Below are 17798 nucleotides of genomic sequence, written 5' to 3' on the forward strand. Positions count from 1 at the left end.
TCAAAAGCCTACTTTTATTAAAACAAATTTCTTAATATACTCAGTCATGGATATGCGAGCAACTTCATAAAGATTAACTAATTTGCATATTCCTTTAAAAAACGAACTTCCATTAATTATTCATTTTTATGATTTCTTATGGTTTCATTTAACTTATGCTCACTTCTATTTATGCATATTTTCTACTTTGTGCATGATTGCATAGCATTAAGCATGAAAAGGTTTTAGCACACGCACATAGATATAAAAGTGACTATATCTGTGTGTGCATGCAGAACGGTCTCTACCAAACTCCTCTTTCAATTTTCCGTCTACAGATTTTAAAATTGATATATAGGGGATCTGGACCTGTGAAAGAAATTCGATTTGGTTTTTAGCCAGTAAAAATAACTGCTAAGGGGTCAAAATTGAAAAAAAAAAAAGAATTGAACTTAACAGTAGTAAGTTACTAAACTTGTTACTTTTGTGCATGCACAAATATACATCTATATGTTAAAGTCACTTAATTTTTAACGTTTTCTTATCCCTCTGTCGATAGCTCAAACGGTAACGACTAAGGCTGGAGAGTTAAATGTTTTGGTTTCGATCCTAGCTGATAGCATCCAGGTCATTTTTTTTTTTTTTTAAACTTTTGAAATCATGACTATGTATTGGATAATAAAATAATCAATACAGAATTTGCTCCATAATAATAAATACAAACTCTGCATAAATTAAAATATCATATTTAAGCATATTTTATGACTGGGCAATGCTGAGCAACCTACTAGTATACATATAAAAGCGACCTTCTTCATCTGTCTACCAAACTCTTGGTCCATTTTTTATCCACAGACTTGAAACTTGATATATAGGGAATTTGAATTTAGCTAGTAAAAATAGCTGCTAAGAGGTCAACATTTTTTTAAATTTGGAATATGACAGGCGCAAGCTAACTTAAAGTGCTATTATCCGCACGTGCGAATATACATTCATAAGTTAAAATTTTTCATTTTTAACAATTTCTTATCCATCTGAAGATAGCTCAAACTGTAACGACTGAGGTTGGAGCACTAAATGTTTTTTGGTTTTGATTCTAGCTGATGGCACTAAGGTAATTTTTTTTTTTTATTGACTTTTGAAATCAATATTGAATAAAATGTAATAATCGATAGAGAATTGGCTCTATAATAATAAATACGAAATTTGCATAAATTAAAATATCATATTTAAGTGTATTTTACAATCAGGCTACATCAGACGGTCACTACTATATATTGGGTACAATATAATAATCAATGGAGAATTGGCTCTATAATAATTAATATGAAATCTGCTTAAATTTAACAAATATCATATTTAAGCATATTATATGGCAGGGCAACGCCAGGAAGCCTACTAGTATATAAAGAGAGAGAGAAATAAATTCCTTTATACAAACATTAGTGGCTACATATGTGGATACATGTTTAAGATGCGAGCACGTTCAAAATCCAGCTTCTCCAAACCTTCATATCAACTGAAACTAAAGTGGATAGAAAAATAATTTTGCAAATTTTAGAGGGTTTTTAGAGGCGAGAGTAATAAATAATAGATCGGCAACGCACTTATCGATTCTAACTGTTATCTATTCAGATGTTTTTATTAATTAGAATTGAATTGTCATAACAGACCTTGAACAAATAAAGGATGCAAGATATTAGAAGATAGAGCTATGTATAGAGCTATATAAACGGTAATAAAATGTATTTATTTTTAACCCTTCATTGCAGTTTCATGGTGACACCAATTATCAGAAGTGTCCCCAACTGGCATCAATCTATATTTAATTTTATATATCTGTTTAAAATTAGCTACGTTTATATATTTGTACGTATAGGATTCACATTTTATACGGCATAATCACGTTGACACACTTTCGTTTTTATGTTTTCTGTTTTACTTCGCTTGCTTATAACAAACAAACCTGGTCATTGACCTCATTTGCTGAATAGCTTCCGTCGTCATCGTAACGCTCAACGAGTTCCATGCGCGCATCTGTCAATTTGGTTCTTAAATAAATTCAAATATCTTTCAGTAACTCATTCTGGCTGGCCGATTTTATTTTCAAACTTTGCCTCAGGGCTTCGGGTTCGATCCTACCCCCCCTTCCGGTTTCTTTTTTATTTAACAGCACACACACCTCCAAACACCTGGGCAACACCGGGTACCCCCGCTAGTTTTATATAAAATTAGTGTAAAGCTGTTTTGTTCAGTGAATTAATTCTAACCATGAGGAGTACTTGTTTAATAATTGTTTGGTTGTATAGTCAAATTTCAGTCAAAACAATTTTTTGTTTTTTTACATGGGGATCACCACTTATCAAGGCCCTGAAGCCACTCGGGGATAAGGGTTATTTTGTGTACAGTAATCAATGGGATAATATCGTAGTAATAGTTGGTATTGGAGATTTGATAAAGTGTCTTACTTAAGAGGGCGGTTTGTCAGGAATTTGTTTCTGTTGGACTTGAAGACATCCAAGTTGTAGTCAGGTGGGAAACAGGCAAACGGAAGAGAATTCCACAGGCATGCACTTCTCAGAAAAAAGCTATGTTCATGGAATCTACGTTTTGATTTAGGCACAGATAAAGAGTGGGGGAAATTACTGACAGTGGTTTTAGCTAGACGGGTGTTTATCGTGAAGGACTGGCGAGGGGGGACCAGAGATTGGAGCTCGGACTAGCACTTGCTATGGAAATAACGATAAAACAAAGACAGGCTTTTCTGTGGAAGAGAGGTTGCAGGGAAGAGAAAAGAGCATCCCCCACTAAGCCACGAAGTCTATCTTGTACTTTGTCAAGGCAGGATAGGCTGTTTTTAGAAGCTCCTGCCCAGATGTGGCAGCAGTACTCCATCTTTGGACGTACTTGGCTTTTATAGAGATAGAGAATTGCATCAGTAGTAAGATATCTTCTGGAGCGGTAGAAGGATCCTACCATTTTCCCAGCGGCCCGGGCAACAGACTTGATATACGTGTTCCATTTCAGATCAGGAGTAAAAGTCAAACCCAGGAGCTTGTCAAAACATGAAGTCTCTCCAAGACGAGAGTTATCCATTTCAATTGATGCTAGATAAGAAACAGAGCGTTGATGATGTAAAGATAGAAGCTTGATTTTGGATGCATTAAAAGTAACCAGCCACCTCTCCCCCACTGTACCATGCGCTCAAGATCAGAAGAGAGAGAATTAGAGAGAACCTTGTCATTTACGGCCTTTGATGTGTTGCCATAGATGGTTGTGTCATCAGTAGTAGGCCCTTATGGCAAACCTTATCGAAGGCCTTCAATACGTCAAGAGCAATTGCCCTAAAAAGGAAGCCTTTGTCGAGAGATTCACTAATCCTATGGGATATAACTGTTAGCACATCAGCTGTAGATCTAGCAGAACGGAAACCATATTGCATGTCACTAAAGAGGTTATTTCTGCTGAGGTGGTTGACTACTTCTTTATTTAATATGGATTCCAGTAACTTACTCATGACACACAAGAGACTTATTGGTCTGTACTGAGAGGGAGATGACTTATCACCTGAGTTCTTAAATACATGGCCTACTGACGGGGTTTTCCATGGTGTTGGAAAACACTTCTCCTTAAGGCAACGCTTAAACAGTTTTGTAAGTATGGGGGCAAGTTCTGGTCGAAGCTTTTTTAACACTATAATTGGAATGCCGTCTGGGCCAGTTGCTTTACTGGAATCAAGGTTCTTGATTAGTTTGGCGATCTCGTGCACAGATATTTGTATGTTGGATAGTGTGTTGTCTGTTGTAGGAGGAAATACGGGGAGTTGATGACCTTCGTTGCGGAGGGTAGAGTTAGCTGCAAAGTTCTTGGCAAATAGTTTGGCCTTGTCTGATACTGATGAGATGACCTCAGGTCCATTGATAATGGTTGGGATAGAACGCAGATGTAGATCAGATATGAATGTACGGAAGCTATCCCAGTCAGCCATAGAGTATCGATATACAGTACGGTGGAGAGGTACATTTGAAGACTTATTACATTTCATTTTTATCTTAACTGATACAACTGTGTGGTCAGAGGATCCCAGGGGAGATAGAACAGAACATGAACATAGCTCAGGGGAAGTTGTGAGAAAAAGGTCTAGAAGGCTTGCATACTGACCAGTAGTGTCGGCCACATGGGTGTGTTCATAAACAATCTGAGTGAGGTCATAGGCAATGGCAAAATCATGACAAAACTTCCCCTCATCATCTGTCTTATTTGAGTGGGTCAGCTATTCCACATTATGGACATTGAAGTCACCGTAAATGTGAATGTTAGCCGAAGGATGAGCAGACACGATGAGGTCAATTTTCTCAGATATACTCTTAAGGACAGTAACCACGCTGTTGTGGGAGTGATAGAGGGCAAATATGAATGCAGTGATGTAAGCAAGTGCAACCCGGAAGCACATATAAGGTAAATTAGGGTCTTCTCTGGAGATATCTCTACCACACAGGAAGCCATCTTTAATGTAGGCGCATATTCAATGTCCATGGCGATCTTGGGGGTCAGATTTAGATGTTAAGTTAGAGTATCCTTTTATTATGAACTCATCTAGGGAAGTGGTCAGGCTTTGCTGTAAAGTTGTCTCCCTTTATTATGGCATTAATATGCATATAATTTGTTATCTCCCTTATAAAAAGGCAGAGTTAACGAACTCTTCTTTTAAAAAGATGGCGTCGTAATGTTTATGTGTTTGTTAACCATTAAACTCTAATCGTGAGTTGCATATTTATTCAATTAATGTATTAGCTGCTGTAATAAATTATATATATATTGTTAATATATATACCGTCGGAGTTGGATTATTTTACTGGTTTTTCATGGTAGCAGAGCGTAGTTGCGAGAGAAAACGATCTACGGAACAATAATTGAAGTTTTTTTTAACGAACGACCACAAAGAGGAAATGGCCGTTAACTACAAAAATCCCTCTAGATTTGATGAGAACGACTACCCATGCTGGAAAAATGAAATAAAGATTTGGACAATGATGACGGATTTACCAAAGAACAAACAGGCATTGGCTGTTAGCCTTTCACTTAACGGAAATGCAAAACGGGCAGCTATGGGAATTGAAGTGGAAGACCTCAACACAGACGAAGGTATGTCGAATCTTATTAATGTATTAGACAATTTGTTTTTAAAGGATTCTCTAGACTCTATGTACGAGGCTTACCAAAACTTTGATAAATTCCAGCGGCCTGAAAACATGAGTATCTCTGAATATATTATAGAATTCGACCAGAGATATCTCAAAAGTACCAAGTTTGAAATGACTTTGCCGGATGCCGTCCTAGCTTTTAAACTATTAGATAAGTCAGGCCGGGATTATCAACAGCGCCAACTCGCATTGACAGCGTGTGCTTCGTCAGAATTGAAATATAAAAACATGAAGTCCGCATTAAAACGTATATTTGGAAAATCAAATGTTATACCTTCTAATGAGGAGCCTATTGTAAAGCAGGAAACCGCTTTATATGCAACAACATTAAGGAAACAAACGTGCCCCACACCTGATCTTTGCTCACCGGGGGATAAAGTTTATTACAAAAGACCAGACAATCAAGAATGGAAGGGTCCAGGTGTTGTCATTGGTCAGGATGGTCCTGCGGTATTTGTCAGACATGGTGGAATGCTTGTGAGAGTACATCAATGCAGATTGCGTTTGTGTAACTCACCACTTGCGGATGTAAACTCTAATGAAATTTCAGTGGCTTCAAAAACTTCTGATAGCCAGGACTATAATTATGAAACATCTGATGAGGAATATACTGAAACAGCTGAGGTTGGGACAAAAAATGACCCACAACCCGATCCTATAGCCAAGATAAAGCCTGATAACATCATCACATTCAACCAAAAGGGAAGCAATGGGCAAATACAGGCGGAAATAATAAGTCGGGCTGGAAAAGCCACCGGCAGAAACAAACATTGGTTTAATGTGAAAATCCAAAGGCCAGTAAACTTGGAGAATGAAGAGATGTCGGTAGATTTAAGTAAAGTCACAGATCTTAATGTGGCAGAACCACTGATAGGACCCACAGAAGGAGACACTATAATGATGGTGGCAGGTAGAGAATTCGATGAGGCCAAGAAAAGAGAACTTGACAGCTGGAAACAAAACAATGTTTTTACTGAAATAGATGATGCAGGACAGAAATGCATATCTACGCGCTGGGTGTATAGTTTAAAAAACAGACCTAATGGGGTTATGCAAAAAGCAAGGCTGGTCGCTAGAGGTTTTGAAGAACCCAAGAATGACATTCAAAAGGATTCACCAACCTGTGCTCATGAATCCTTAAGACTTATTATGGCATTAACAGCCCAAAATCAATGGAGTCTACACTCCATAGACATAAAAACTGCCTTTTTGCAGGGTCACACTATGGATAGGGAAGTATACATCAGACCACCCAAAGAAGCTTTCAGTGACAAGATATGGCGGCTAAATAAGTACGTCTATGAACTGAGTGATGCTTCTCTGCAGCGGTATAATAAAGTGAAATCAGTTATGATTGAAAATAGCAGTGTAATGTCCCAAATGGACCCTACAGTTTTCTACTGGATTAGTAAATCTGGTAACCTAACTGGAGTTTTGGCGTGTCATGTAGATGACTTCATTTGGTCAGGGGACCAGACATTCAACAATACCATCAGGAAAATACGCAGCGCATTTAAAATTGGAAAAGAGGATAGTAAGGCCTTCAAATACTGTGGAATTGAGCTTAATTGCTATGGTCCAGAAATATTGATAAACCAAAACAAATATACCAACAGTATATCATCCATTCCAATAGATTGTTCAAGGACCATGGAAAAAGAATCACCGCTAACAGAAATTGAGATAAATTCACTCAGATCCAAGATCGGCCAATTGTTGTGGTTAGCGCATCAGAGCCGGCCGGACTTATTATTTGATGTCTGTAGTCTAGCGACTAATATTAACCATAGCACCATGAAGGACCTGATAACTGCCAACAAAATTATTGGAAAAGCTAAGGCATCCAAGCTATCATTGAAGTATCAACATCTTGGTGACAATGATCAGTTACGTTTGGTGATATTTAGTGATGCCGCTTTGGGAAATCTTCCTGATGGTGGAAGTCAGGGGGGTTATGTCATATTCCTCACTGGGACATCTGGGAAAGTCTCACCGATCTGGTGGAACTCAAAGAAAATCAGACGGATTATCCACAGTACCTTAGCTGCAGAAACAATTTCAATGTCTGAAGCTATTGATATGGCTGTCTTCATCTCCACCCTGTTTGGTGAATTGACAATTGGTGAAGAACAAATCCCAAGAGTCTACCTATAATTTGTGTCACTGATTGTAAATCTCTCTATGAAGCGGTCAAATTAACAAAATCTGTCAAAGAAAAACGATTACGGATCGAAATCAGTGGTATTAAGGAACTTGTGGAAAATGGACAGATTGAAGAGTTCCAATGTCAAGAGACAGGAAGACAATTGGCAGACTGCCTCACTAAACGGGGTGCATCCCCTTGGTTATTGTGAAGCGTCTTACAACAAGGCAGTTTGAATGATTGAAATTAAAAATAAAAAAATAAAAATAAAAAAAAAACTTTTAAAGATGAGTTTGTTAAGTTGTCTCCCTTTATATTGGCATTAATATGCATATAATTTGTTAAGTTATCTCCCGTATAAAAAGGCAGCGTTAACAAACTCTTCTTTTAAAAAGATGGCGTCGTAATGTTTATGTGTTTGTTAACCGTTAAACTCTAATCGTGAGTGTGTTGCATATTTATTCAATTAATGTATTAGCTGCTGTAATAAATTATATATTGTTTATATATATATACCGTCGGAGTTGGATTATTTTACTGGTTTTTCATTTGCCAGTTTCGCTTAGAAAGAGTAAGTCCGGTTTCGTCTTCTGTAATTGGGTTTCAACCTCTAGAAGGTTGGAACACAAACCCCTGATGTTGGAGAAGGAGACATGATAGGAGGGGTCTACGTTGGAGGATGGGGTTCTAGGTTTATTCATATTTTTTTTGGGGGGGGAGATATTTCATGTGGAGTTTTGGGAGTTTGTGGAACAGGTCGACAGACTTGGTTAGAGTAGGATAGACAGGAAAAGTAAGAGAGAGAAAGAGAGGAATTTTTTTTTTTTTTGTAGCACATGATAAGGTAAAGCCGTAACAATTACCCACTAGTATGGCATCGAGAGGCCCCACCAGAAACTATTGCATGGTCCAGAATCCATTCACCAAATGGCAATACAGCAGCCCCAGTACTTTACACCTGCTGATAGTGGTTAATTAAGGTTCGGCGGGTAACGTCAGCCCAGATGAAATGTTTACCTCCAGGACCCTTACTAGTGACATGGCCACAAGGATAGACATAGAAACAGAAAAATTTCCGACATCTCAGGCTACTGTTCACAAAGTATTACCGACTTGGAAAGCAGCTTTTTCTTCACCCTTTGTCAGAAAAATCACTCATTGGAAATGAGGACTGAGGGACAAAAGGAGAAGCGAGAGTTACTGGAGCTGCCGATAACACAACCACAGTGTAATATCTACTCTCCATTTTAAAAAAAAGAAAATGTAAGGACTTATTAATACCTACTTAATATAAGTCCGTTACTCCGTTCACAGTTTAGGAGAATATTTTAAAATAGTCTTCCCTCCCATAATTATGCATGGATATTTGGGGGGGGGGGGGTATCTAACCTCGATAGAGAATGATTTGTGCATTCAAGCTTTACCTTATAAGATACCATAATGGAACTTTCAATTTGTGAGTTGGGTTTTTTTGTTGTTTTTTTTTTTGTATTAATTTAGTTTGAAAGAACCTGTTTAAAAGCTGGTTAAGAGTAGAACAATTTGGCTTAGGTACTAAGTTTAGACTGGTTAAGAAATAATGCATACTGCTGAGAAAAAGCATTTTTTAGTGTTTAGTTAATAGTGCAGATATAATTTGGAGAAAAAACAGAAAAAAAGAGCAAAAGAAAGATAGGTGCAGTTGAAATGTTCAGAAATTTAGTCAAACCTGGAAAAAAAAAATAAATGAATAGAAAATAATGTCTGCAATACACAAATTTTTGCGATATCAAGACAGGTGGATTTCAAAATTATAGATAGAAATGGCATAACTTAGCCTTTGGAAGAGTTTGACCGTGCAGTCTCAAGGACCAAGCCTCATATTGAGGAAGAGAGAAGAACTAGTCATCGTGACTGGTTTATGCCGGGTACTTAAAGGGAAGTGTTGGGGTAGGGGGTGGCATCTTGGGTTCTGGGTATTTATTTATTTATTTTTTTAATTCAACAATGCTTTTGTTTTACTTTGTCTTTGTTGGCTTTAACTACCTCGACAGAGAATGTTTGAGCATTTTAGCTTATATAAGTCCGTTACTCCGTTCCCAGCTCAAGAGATTTTCCAAATTTTAGTTGTTAGAATGCTTATAAAGCAGTTTAAGTTATTCAATAGAGTATTTCTAAAGCAGAGATGATTTAATTGCAATTCTCACATGTCAAAAAAAAAAAAAAAAAACTTTGTCAAGTATTCGTTTATATGTATGTATATATATATATATATATATATATATACATATATATATATATATATACACACACGTTTTATTTTTTATTACCGTATCTTTCTGTTAAGTTATTTTCTGTAAAAGTCTGAGGAAGCTACAGACGGCCAAAAAAACGGCCGAGTAGCTGAAACAATAATGTAACTTAACAGAAAGATACGGTAATAAAAAATAAAACGCATATCTGCTCTACAACAGTATTGAGCACTTTCTTCAGTTTTTATTAATTACCATTTCTACTAAATATATATATATATATATATATATATATATATTTGAATTCAGATTAGAATAGTTTTAAATGCTATTTTTGATTGATTCTAAATTTGTACTTCAGCAATTTTTTATATATTATTTTGTTGGCATCTTATTCATATCAGCGTTTAGTCAGTATTCACTGCAAGGTCAACCTTACATATGAATAAATCAGAAAAAATCCTTACATTTTGGGGATAAGGACAACAAAGTTATCTCCCTTTGGTAGAATGAAGTTTTGCGGGCAGAATGTTAGGAGAACTGAGTCAGAGAGAAACCAAATCATGTAAATATACATGACATGGTACCACTTTTTAGGGGTAAATGTCAGACATCTGGTTGGATGTCCCATCCCCTAGAAGAAAAAGTTTAAGAAAAAAAAAAAAAAAAAGAGAGATCACAAACTTTGAGGGTTAGACTTCCTTCTTTCCTGCTTTGCTCAGTATTTACCAAACTATATAGACAGACTGGGTATCGGCAAATCTCCTAGAAATTAACACCAACCATATGACTTCCTTACCTTTGCTATAATTATATGCATTTGATTTTTCTTTCTTTCTTTTTTTTCAATTTTCTTATTAGTTTGTTCAAGGATAGGGTGTCCTACCACATGCTAAACATTCAATTGCTATCTTATATATTTCAACCGAGAGATCTTTTTAAGATTCTGACCGTCCTTTTAAGCGCAAATCTTTGTTGCACTTTGTTTACGAGTATATTTGCAAGATAATTTTTGGAATTCTTTTTCAGGAGTTCAGTTGTTACTGCTAGAATGATAGAGATCTTCCTAAGATTCGAATTTCTTTTCATGCCATACATAAGACCTCGGTATTTCGTTATCTTTTTCCTCTCAGCTCTGTTTAACACAGCATCATTGAGGAGACTAACTTCTACTAAGGTTGCTTCGTTCTCCTTCTTATCCCATGTCTCTATGTCAGGTTTAATAGCTCCATTTTCAAGCTGTAGGAATTGCCTAGTCATAGTGGATGGTGTATGACTTATTTCCAACTGTTCTTTCTGGTAAACATATTCCCAGGACTTGCTTCTGCATTATGTTTACTTTGTTTGTAAAGACACTATTAACCTTTTATAACGTGATTTATGATGTAGATGATTAAAAAAATATTTGTTACTTTAAGTTCGTTTAAAAGAGTAATGATGCTATGATTGTCTTCAAACTGGAAAAATTATGTAGTTCAATAGTTAAACTACCACTGAGAACTTTAGCATTTCATAAACTTACCTTGATTATTATCCATAGTGCTTAGAAAAGTATGCTTATGACAACAAACGAAATCCTCTACTCTTTGAGACAGATGTCGGCATACTGAACACAAGCAATGGAAAGTTGCAATCTCGAGGTATCTAGCATCTACCCAGATACTGAGGGTGTGTTTGAATCAATTCCTACTTCATTTATGCTGTTATATTCATTAATTTACAACTAAATGAATTGGTTTAAGCAGGTCATAATGGGTCAATAAATGCATATTCATTTCAACAGTATCTTTTGTTGTCTCATTGTTACTGACATGCGCCTACTGATAAATGTTACAGAGATTTGTTTATACTCTCTAACCACATTTTTTCTATCATTTATTTATTTTTTAATCGAGTCAATGCTTACTAAGACCCACAGGTCACTCAAGGATATCGAGTTTGACAGACAATGAAACACAGAAAGGATTAGTAACAATCATTGTAACTGGTCAGAAAGTAACTATTTAAGAGAACTGTTCAACAAAATTTTGTTTACATTGGACTTGAAACCAGCAATGTCATAGTCAGCTGGAAAGCAGCCCCTTAGTCCTGTGTTCCAGAGTCAGACAGTTCTCAAAAAGAGATTTTGTTCATGAAAGTTGTATTTAGTTCTAGATACATAAAAAGAGAAAGATTTATCAACAGTGGTTGTAGCTGGGGGAGGGTGTCATAGATTGAAACTCAGTATAGCATCTGCCAAGAAAATAATGATAGAGGAGAGAAAAACTAGCAACATCTCTTCTGGTAGAAAGAGACTGAAAGGAAGAAAATAGGATAAGAATATCCATTATTATCATTCTCCATACGCAAAGATGCTGTAATTTTTATCATGCTGGAAAATAAAACAGGTCATCATTTTATTAATGCAAGATTTAAGTAAATTAATTTATAGATTTAATGGTTTGTGTAAAAAAAAAAAAAATTGGCTAACTTACTGCTGGGAAAGTTTGGGGTGTGATACTAGTTTCTGGATGAAATCGTCTAGTCCATCTCTTCGCTGACGGATGAAGTCAGGATCCAAATTCCCAAATATTTTTTTCCCAGGCAACTTCAGATTTGCGTCCGGATATGCTTTTTTAACCTGAAAATGGGTAAAAAGAAAATATTTTAATTGAATTAAAAAAATCTCTTCATGTTAATTATTTTTGTTTGTTGTTTCTTCCCCCCCCCCCGCCTATAACCCTTTCAAAAATGTTTCAGAATTGGAATTATTATAAGTTCTTTGCACAACATAAATAAAAAAATTACAAAACTATTAGATATATATTAAATTCAATTAATATTAAAAAGATTAAAAATACTATCCAATGATAAGTGTTAGATGACTATAATCCAACTTAGAAAAAAAGCAATTTGTCAGAAACATCACTCATGGAATATAAGGACTTTGATGCCATGCCTCCGTTCAGTCTCAAAAGACAAAAGACACCCCCTGTAGGGGCATCTGCGCATGTAATTGTGTGGCAAAGGTTGCACAATTTCCAGACACACCCCTCTTGAATCGGCACTGCTCAAGTCCAGTGGCAAGAAGTTCAGGATGACTGGAAACAATGCCGAGATAAGCAGAGAGCACAGACAGCACCTGGAAGTGCCAAATGATCACCCATCTGGTCCTGTCCAGGCACATCATTGCTCAACTTTGATCTAACAGGAACTGGTGTGTCAAACATGATTATGCCATATATATGGAACTGAATAACAAAGGATGTAGAACTTAAGGTTCTAATATATTTTAGTTAGGGAAAGGATCCACAATTTAGTTAAAGTATAAGGACTACAGGACAAAATAAGGGAAGTTATAAAAATCTTATAATTTACAATCCTTTCATTTTTTTTATAAAAAATCTTTCACTATTTCAATAATTAGAGATTTTGGAGGCGTTTTTTTTCCTTTTTTTTTTTAAATTTTTTTTTCGCTTCATTGATTTGGATATAATTTTATACAAAACATTTTAGATCGCTAATTTGTATGTAGTGCGGACACCAGAAAAGTATTTTTTTATTTTATTGCTGTCGTTTTTGACAAAGAAATGCAAACTTGTTAAAAATAAACATGTAATTATTTTCCATGAAATCAAAAATGTCAGCAAATATTATTCAATTATTTGTACCAGGAGTATTTTTATCAGAAAGATCAGAGTTTTTATAACACTCTCTTTCCTCTCTTTCACTTTCCTTTCAGTTTTCTCATTTTTGCTCCCCTCTTTACTTTAAGACAATAATATCAGTCATACAATCTGTCTCAAGAGTCATAACAGAGGAGCAAAAAAAGATTTCTAAATTTTTTAGATGAGGATTAATAATTTGAATTATTTAGACTGTTATTCTCACAATGTTTCAGCCAATGTAACCCCCAAATTTTTCACTTGAATATTAGTGCGAACACTAGAAAAGCATTTTTTTTTCTATCTTTTTTTGACAAAGAAATGCAAACTTGTTAAAAATAAACATGTAATTATTCTCCATGAAGTCAAAAATGTCAGCAAATATTATTCAATTATTTGTACCAGGAGTATTTTTATCCAAAAGATCAGAGTTTGTATAACAGGTAATTACTCTCCTTCCTCTCTTTCACTTTCCTTTCAGTTTTCTTATTTTCCTTCTGTCTTTCTCTCTTGAACACTACTATTTGTCACACCATCTGTCTTTATAGTCATACTAACATAGTGTGAAAAAAAAAAGATGTTTCTCAATTTTTGAGATCGGTATTATTTGAATTATTCGGACTATTGCTCTTATCAGGAGTATTATTCTCACATTTTGTCAGAACTTGGGAAACAAAATTTTAATCAAAACCTTTATTTAATCAATAAGGGTAGCATAGTTTCATTCCACCAGCCATGACCAGATAGTCTTAAGTAATTTGTAATTGTATTTTTAGTATCGCCTTTGTAGACTCATGGCATAACAGATAAAGTACTATATAAGAATTCAGTTTTAAGTGATACTCTTCTAGAGGTTGAGGTTCAATCGTCAGTGTGCTTCAGTGGAAATTTGCCTTTTTGCAGGAGAATCTGAGTAAACATTTCACGTATCCAAAGAAAATAAAAATTCACAACATCTGAAGCATATATATATATATATATATATATCAATCATGTCATTTTGGTTGATGAATCTCTGTCCTATCTGTAGGTTTTTGATTAGATACAAAAATGTATCTGTAATTTAATTGACTTCATCCTTTTTCTCTGCAACCTCTCTCTCATAGACATGTTGCTATTATCGCATGTGTTCTCCAGAATTGTCCAAAATATTCCCTGCTTCTTTTGCTCAAGCTCATTTGACTCGTTGGTCTAGTGGTCTTCATCAATTCACTGTTTTGATATCTCATCGTAATATTACTTCTTATTCTAGTAGCTTCTTCTTAAGAACTGCAAGTTTGTGGAACTCTCTTCGTACTGATTGATTTCTCCCTACCTAGAGACTTAGTCTTTTCATGTCTAAAATCAATACGCATCTCCCGTTTATGCAATAATGATCTTTTGTTCTTGTTAGCTCTTTACATCAAGTGGCTTCACATGAATTCCATAAAAAGAAAAAAGATGTATTAGATGGATAGATTTTGACCCAGAAAACAGCAATTCTTCCCCCTTTGTTAGAAACATTGCTCATAAAACTAAAAGATAAATAAAAGGGAAGTTATAATAATAATCTTACAATTTACATTTTTTATAAAGAATTCTTTTACCATTTCCATAATTAAATATACTCTTTTTGTTTTCTTTTCTTCTTCCTATGCTAATTGAAAGTTGTTTGGGTTTTTTTTTTACTTTATTTTTACAACTTTCCAGTTTTTTTTTTGCTTTTATTTTATTTTTATTTTTTAACTTTGTAAAAGTATATTAATTTATTTATTGCGGACTATTATTCTCATCTTTATTAGTTGTTGAAAACAACAACTAATAAAGATGAGAATAATAGTCCGCAATAAAATAAATTAATATAAATAATACTCATCTCAATAATGAATTCCAATTAAAAAATAATATTTATAAAAGTACTTTAATGAAATTTGCTCTGATGAACTCATAGCACTTGTGCCCCACCTCTTCAATGTATATATTGCCAATTAAACTGGCAAGCAGCAAAATCCCACTCTTTCACTGTTGAGGACCCTAAATGTCAAAAGCATTCTACTATAATAATTTCTTCTCTTGGACTGCTATACTTTGGAATTCCCTCTGTTTTTTCTGCTTCCCTGACTACTAATCTGCAGAAGTTTAAGTGAACAGACATTTTGATGCTCAACTCTTCAGTCTCCTGTTAGACATGATCCCAAATGGTTGTCCATTACATTTCAAGTGACAAAATGCCATGTTTGAGATAGAAAGAGTATAAAAAAATTAAAACTTCACTGATTGAAAAATTTATTTCACTTGAATATTAGTGCAAACACTAGAAAAGCATTTTTTTTTCTATCTTTTTTGACAAAGAATGCAAACTCATTAAAAATAAACATGTAATTATTTTCCATAAAGTCAAAAATGTCAGCAAATATTATTCAATTATTTGTACCAGAAGTACTTTTATCAGAAAGATCAGAGTTTGTATAAGAGGTAATTACTCTTCTTCCTCTCTTCCATTTTCCTTTCAGTTTTTTTTCATTTTTCATCCCCTTTTCCCTCCACTCTTTACCTTAGACAATAATATCAGTCATACAATCTGTCTTTAGTCATAACAGAGGAAAAAGCAAAAAACTTTCTAAATTTTTTTAGATGAGGATTAATAATTTGAATTATTTTGACTACTATTCTCATCTTCAAGGTTATTCTCACAACATTTCCACCAATGTAAACCCATGATTTTTTCAGGTGTATTTTGTTGAATTTTGAACAAAATTTTTATTTAATTTAACTCCCGTTTCACCAGCCATGACCAGGTAGAAGTCTTAAGCAATTTGCCATTGTATTCTTAGTATTGCCCTTGCGGACTCGTGGGATAACAGATAAAGTACTAAGTAAAAATCCATTTCTAAGTGAAACTCTTCTGGAGGTTATTGGCAACAATAAGTAAAAACACAGACAAAAACATTTTCCAAATTCACAACACCTGGAGCAGCATGAACACCCACTAGATTTAATGAACGATTCCTATTGCTATTAGTGACCTGGCAAGGCCACAGAGAAGACAGCCAAGCCAAAAAACACCCTAAGAAAAATTAATTCCAAAGCAACGCAAGTGCAGCTGGCATGCCAGGACACTATATGCAAATGTAGGCAAATTTGGGCATATTTTACTGGTTTGAAAATATAGGTTCTTTTTAACCAATTGTCATAAAATTTTAACCATAGAATAGAATTATAATCTTCAAAAAGCCTGCAAATTTCCATGTAGTTTCGTCCCATAGAACAAACGATATGAGCATTTCAATATTCAATTTACCTACCAGTATATATACTGCTTTTTTGGCAATATTATAAGTTTCAAATATTGAAGAAATGAAGACTCGTTGGAAAAATAATGACCTGAATTATGTAGTGGGCTATGTGACATTTACTCTTTATGTTGCACATTAAGGGGATCATCCATCATCAACAGCTTATTTTCGGCACTTTTTTATAGCCATAAAATATTTCAATCACCTTTACCAATATTTCAATCATAGTCATTTGTTTTCCTAATTTTGCATATGAATTACAAAATGTCTGATATTTCCCCAAAACCTCTGGCCTTGATGGAAGGGAGACTAAAACTTCCTGCTATAGATTCAAATGGTCTGAAATAACAGCAAGGGGAGACTTAATTACAAACATTTCTCATATGTTATATCTCCCCCTCTTTGGTTTTGATAAATAAAGTAAATTTCACAGTGTATAAGGATTATTTGACACTGGAGATATTCATAATCGTTCCCTATTTTTAAAAGAGGAAAGATATAACATATGAGAAATATTTGGAATAAAGTCTCCCCTTGCTGTTATTTCAGATCATTTGAAACCATAGCAGCAAGTTTTAGTCTCCCCTTCATCAAAGCCAGAGGTTATATATATATATATATATATATATATATATATATATATTTATTTATTCCCATCATATTTGGGCTTTTGAATCTCTGGCCTATCTGAGAGTTCTTGATAAGGTAGCGAAATATATCTAATTTAACTAGACCTACCCTTTCTTCTTATCTACAATCTCTGTCTCTACTCACAGACATTATGTTGCTAGTCTCAGTCTTTTCTATAAATACTATTAAGGCATGTGTTTTTTTTTTTTACATGGAGGTCACAACTTATCAAGGCCCGGAGGCCACTCAGGGATAAGGGTTATTGCGTGTACAGTAATCAATGAGATAGTATTGTAGTAATCATTAGTATTGGAGATTTGATAGAGTGTCTTACTTAAGAGGGTGGTCTGTCAGGAATTTGTTTATGTTGGACTTGAAGGCATCCAAGTTGTAGTCAGGTGGGAAACAGGCAAACGGAAGAGAGTTCCACAGTCATGCACTTCTGAGAAAGAAGCTCTGCTCATGGAATCTACGTTTGGATTTAGGCACAGATAAAGAGTGGGGAAAATTATTGACAGTAGTTTCAGCCAGATAGGTGTTGCTTGTGAAAGATTGGCAAGGGGGGACCAGAGATTGGAGCTCAGACGAGCACTTGCTATGGAAATAACAATAAAACAAAGACAGGCTCGCAACGTCTCTTCTGTGGGAGAGAGGCTGCAGAGAAGAGAAAAGGGCATCCCCCACTAAGCTAC

At 35.0% G+C, this 17798-nt stretch overlaps 1 protein-coding gene across 2 annotated transcripts in view; it reads right to left on the reverse strand.

Annotated features, from left to right (window-relative positions):
* The window catches only part of LOC145279788 (serine/threonine-protein kinase Sgk2-like), a 207931-nt gene that overhangs the window by 49152 nt on the left and 140981 nt on the right, over positions 1–17798 (reverse strand). For both annotated transcript variants that reach the window (XM_080131113.1, XM_080131114.1), the window contains one exon: positions 12032–12177. In XM_080131113.1, coding sequence (XP_079987239.1) covers positions 12032–12177 — 146 coding nt within the window. The remainder of the gene's footprint in view (positions 1–12031; positions 12178–17798) is intronic.

Source organism: Euprymna scolopes, chromosome 7 (genome assembly GCF_053919585.1).
Source record: "Euprymna scolopes isolate OS-2025 chromosome 7, ASM5391958v1, whole genome shotgun sequence".
Lineage (NCBI taxonomy): Eukaryota > Metazoa > Mollusca > Cephalopoda > Sepiida > Sepiolidae > Euprymna > Euprymna scolopes.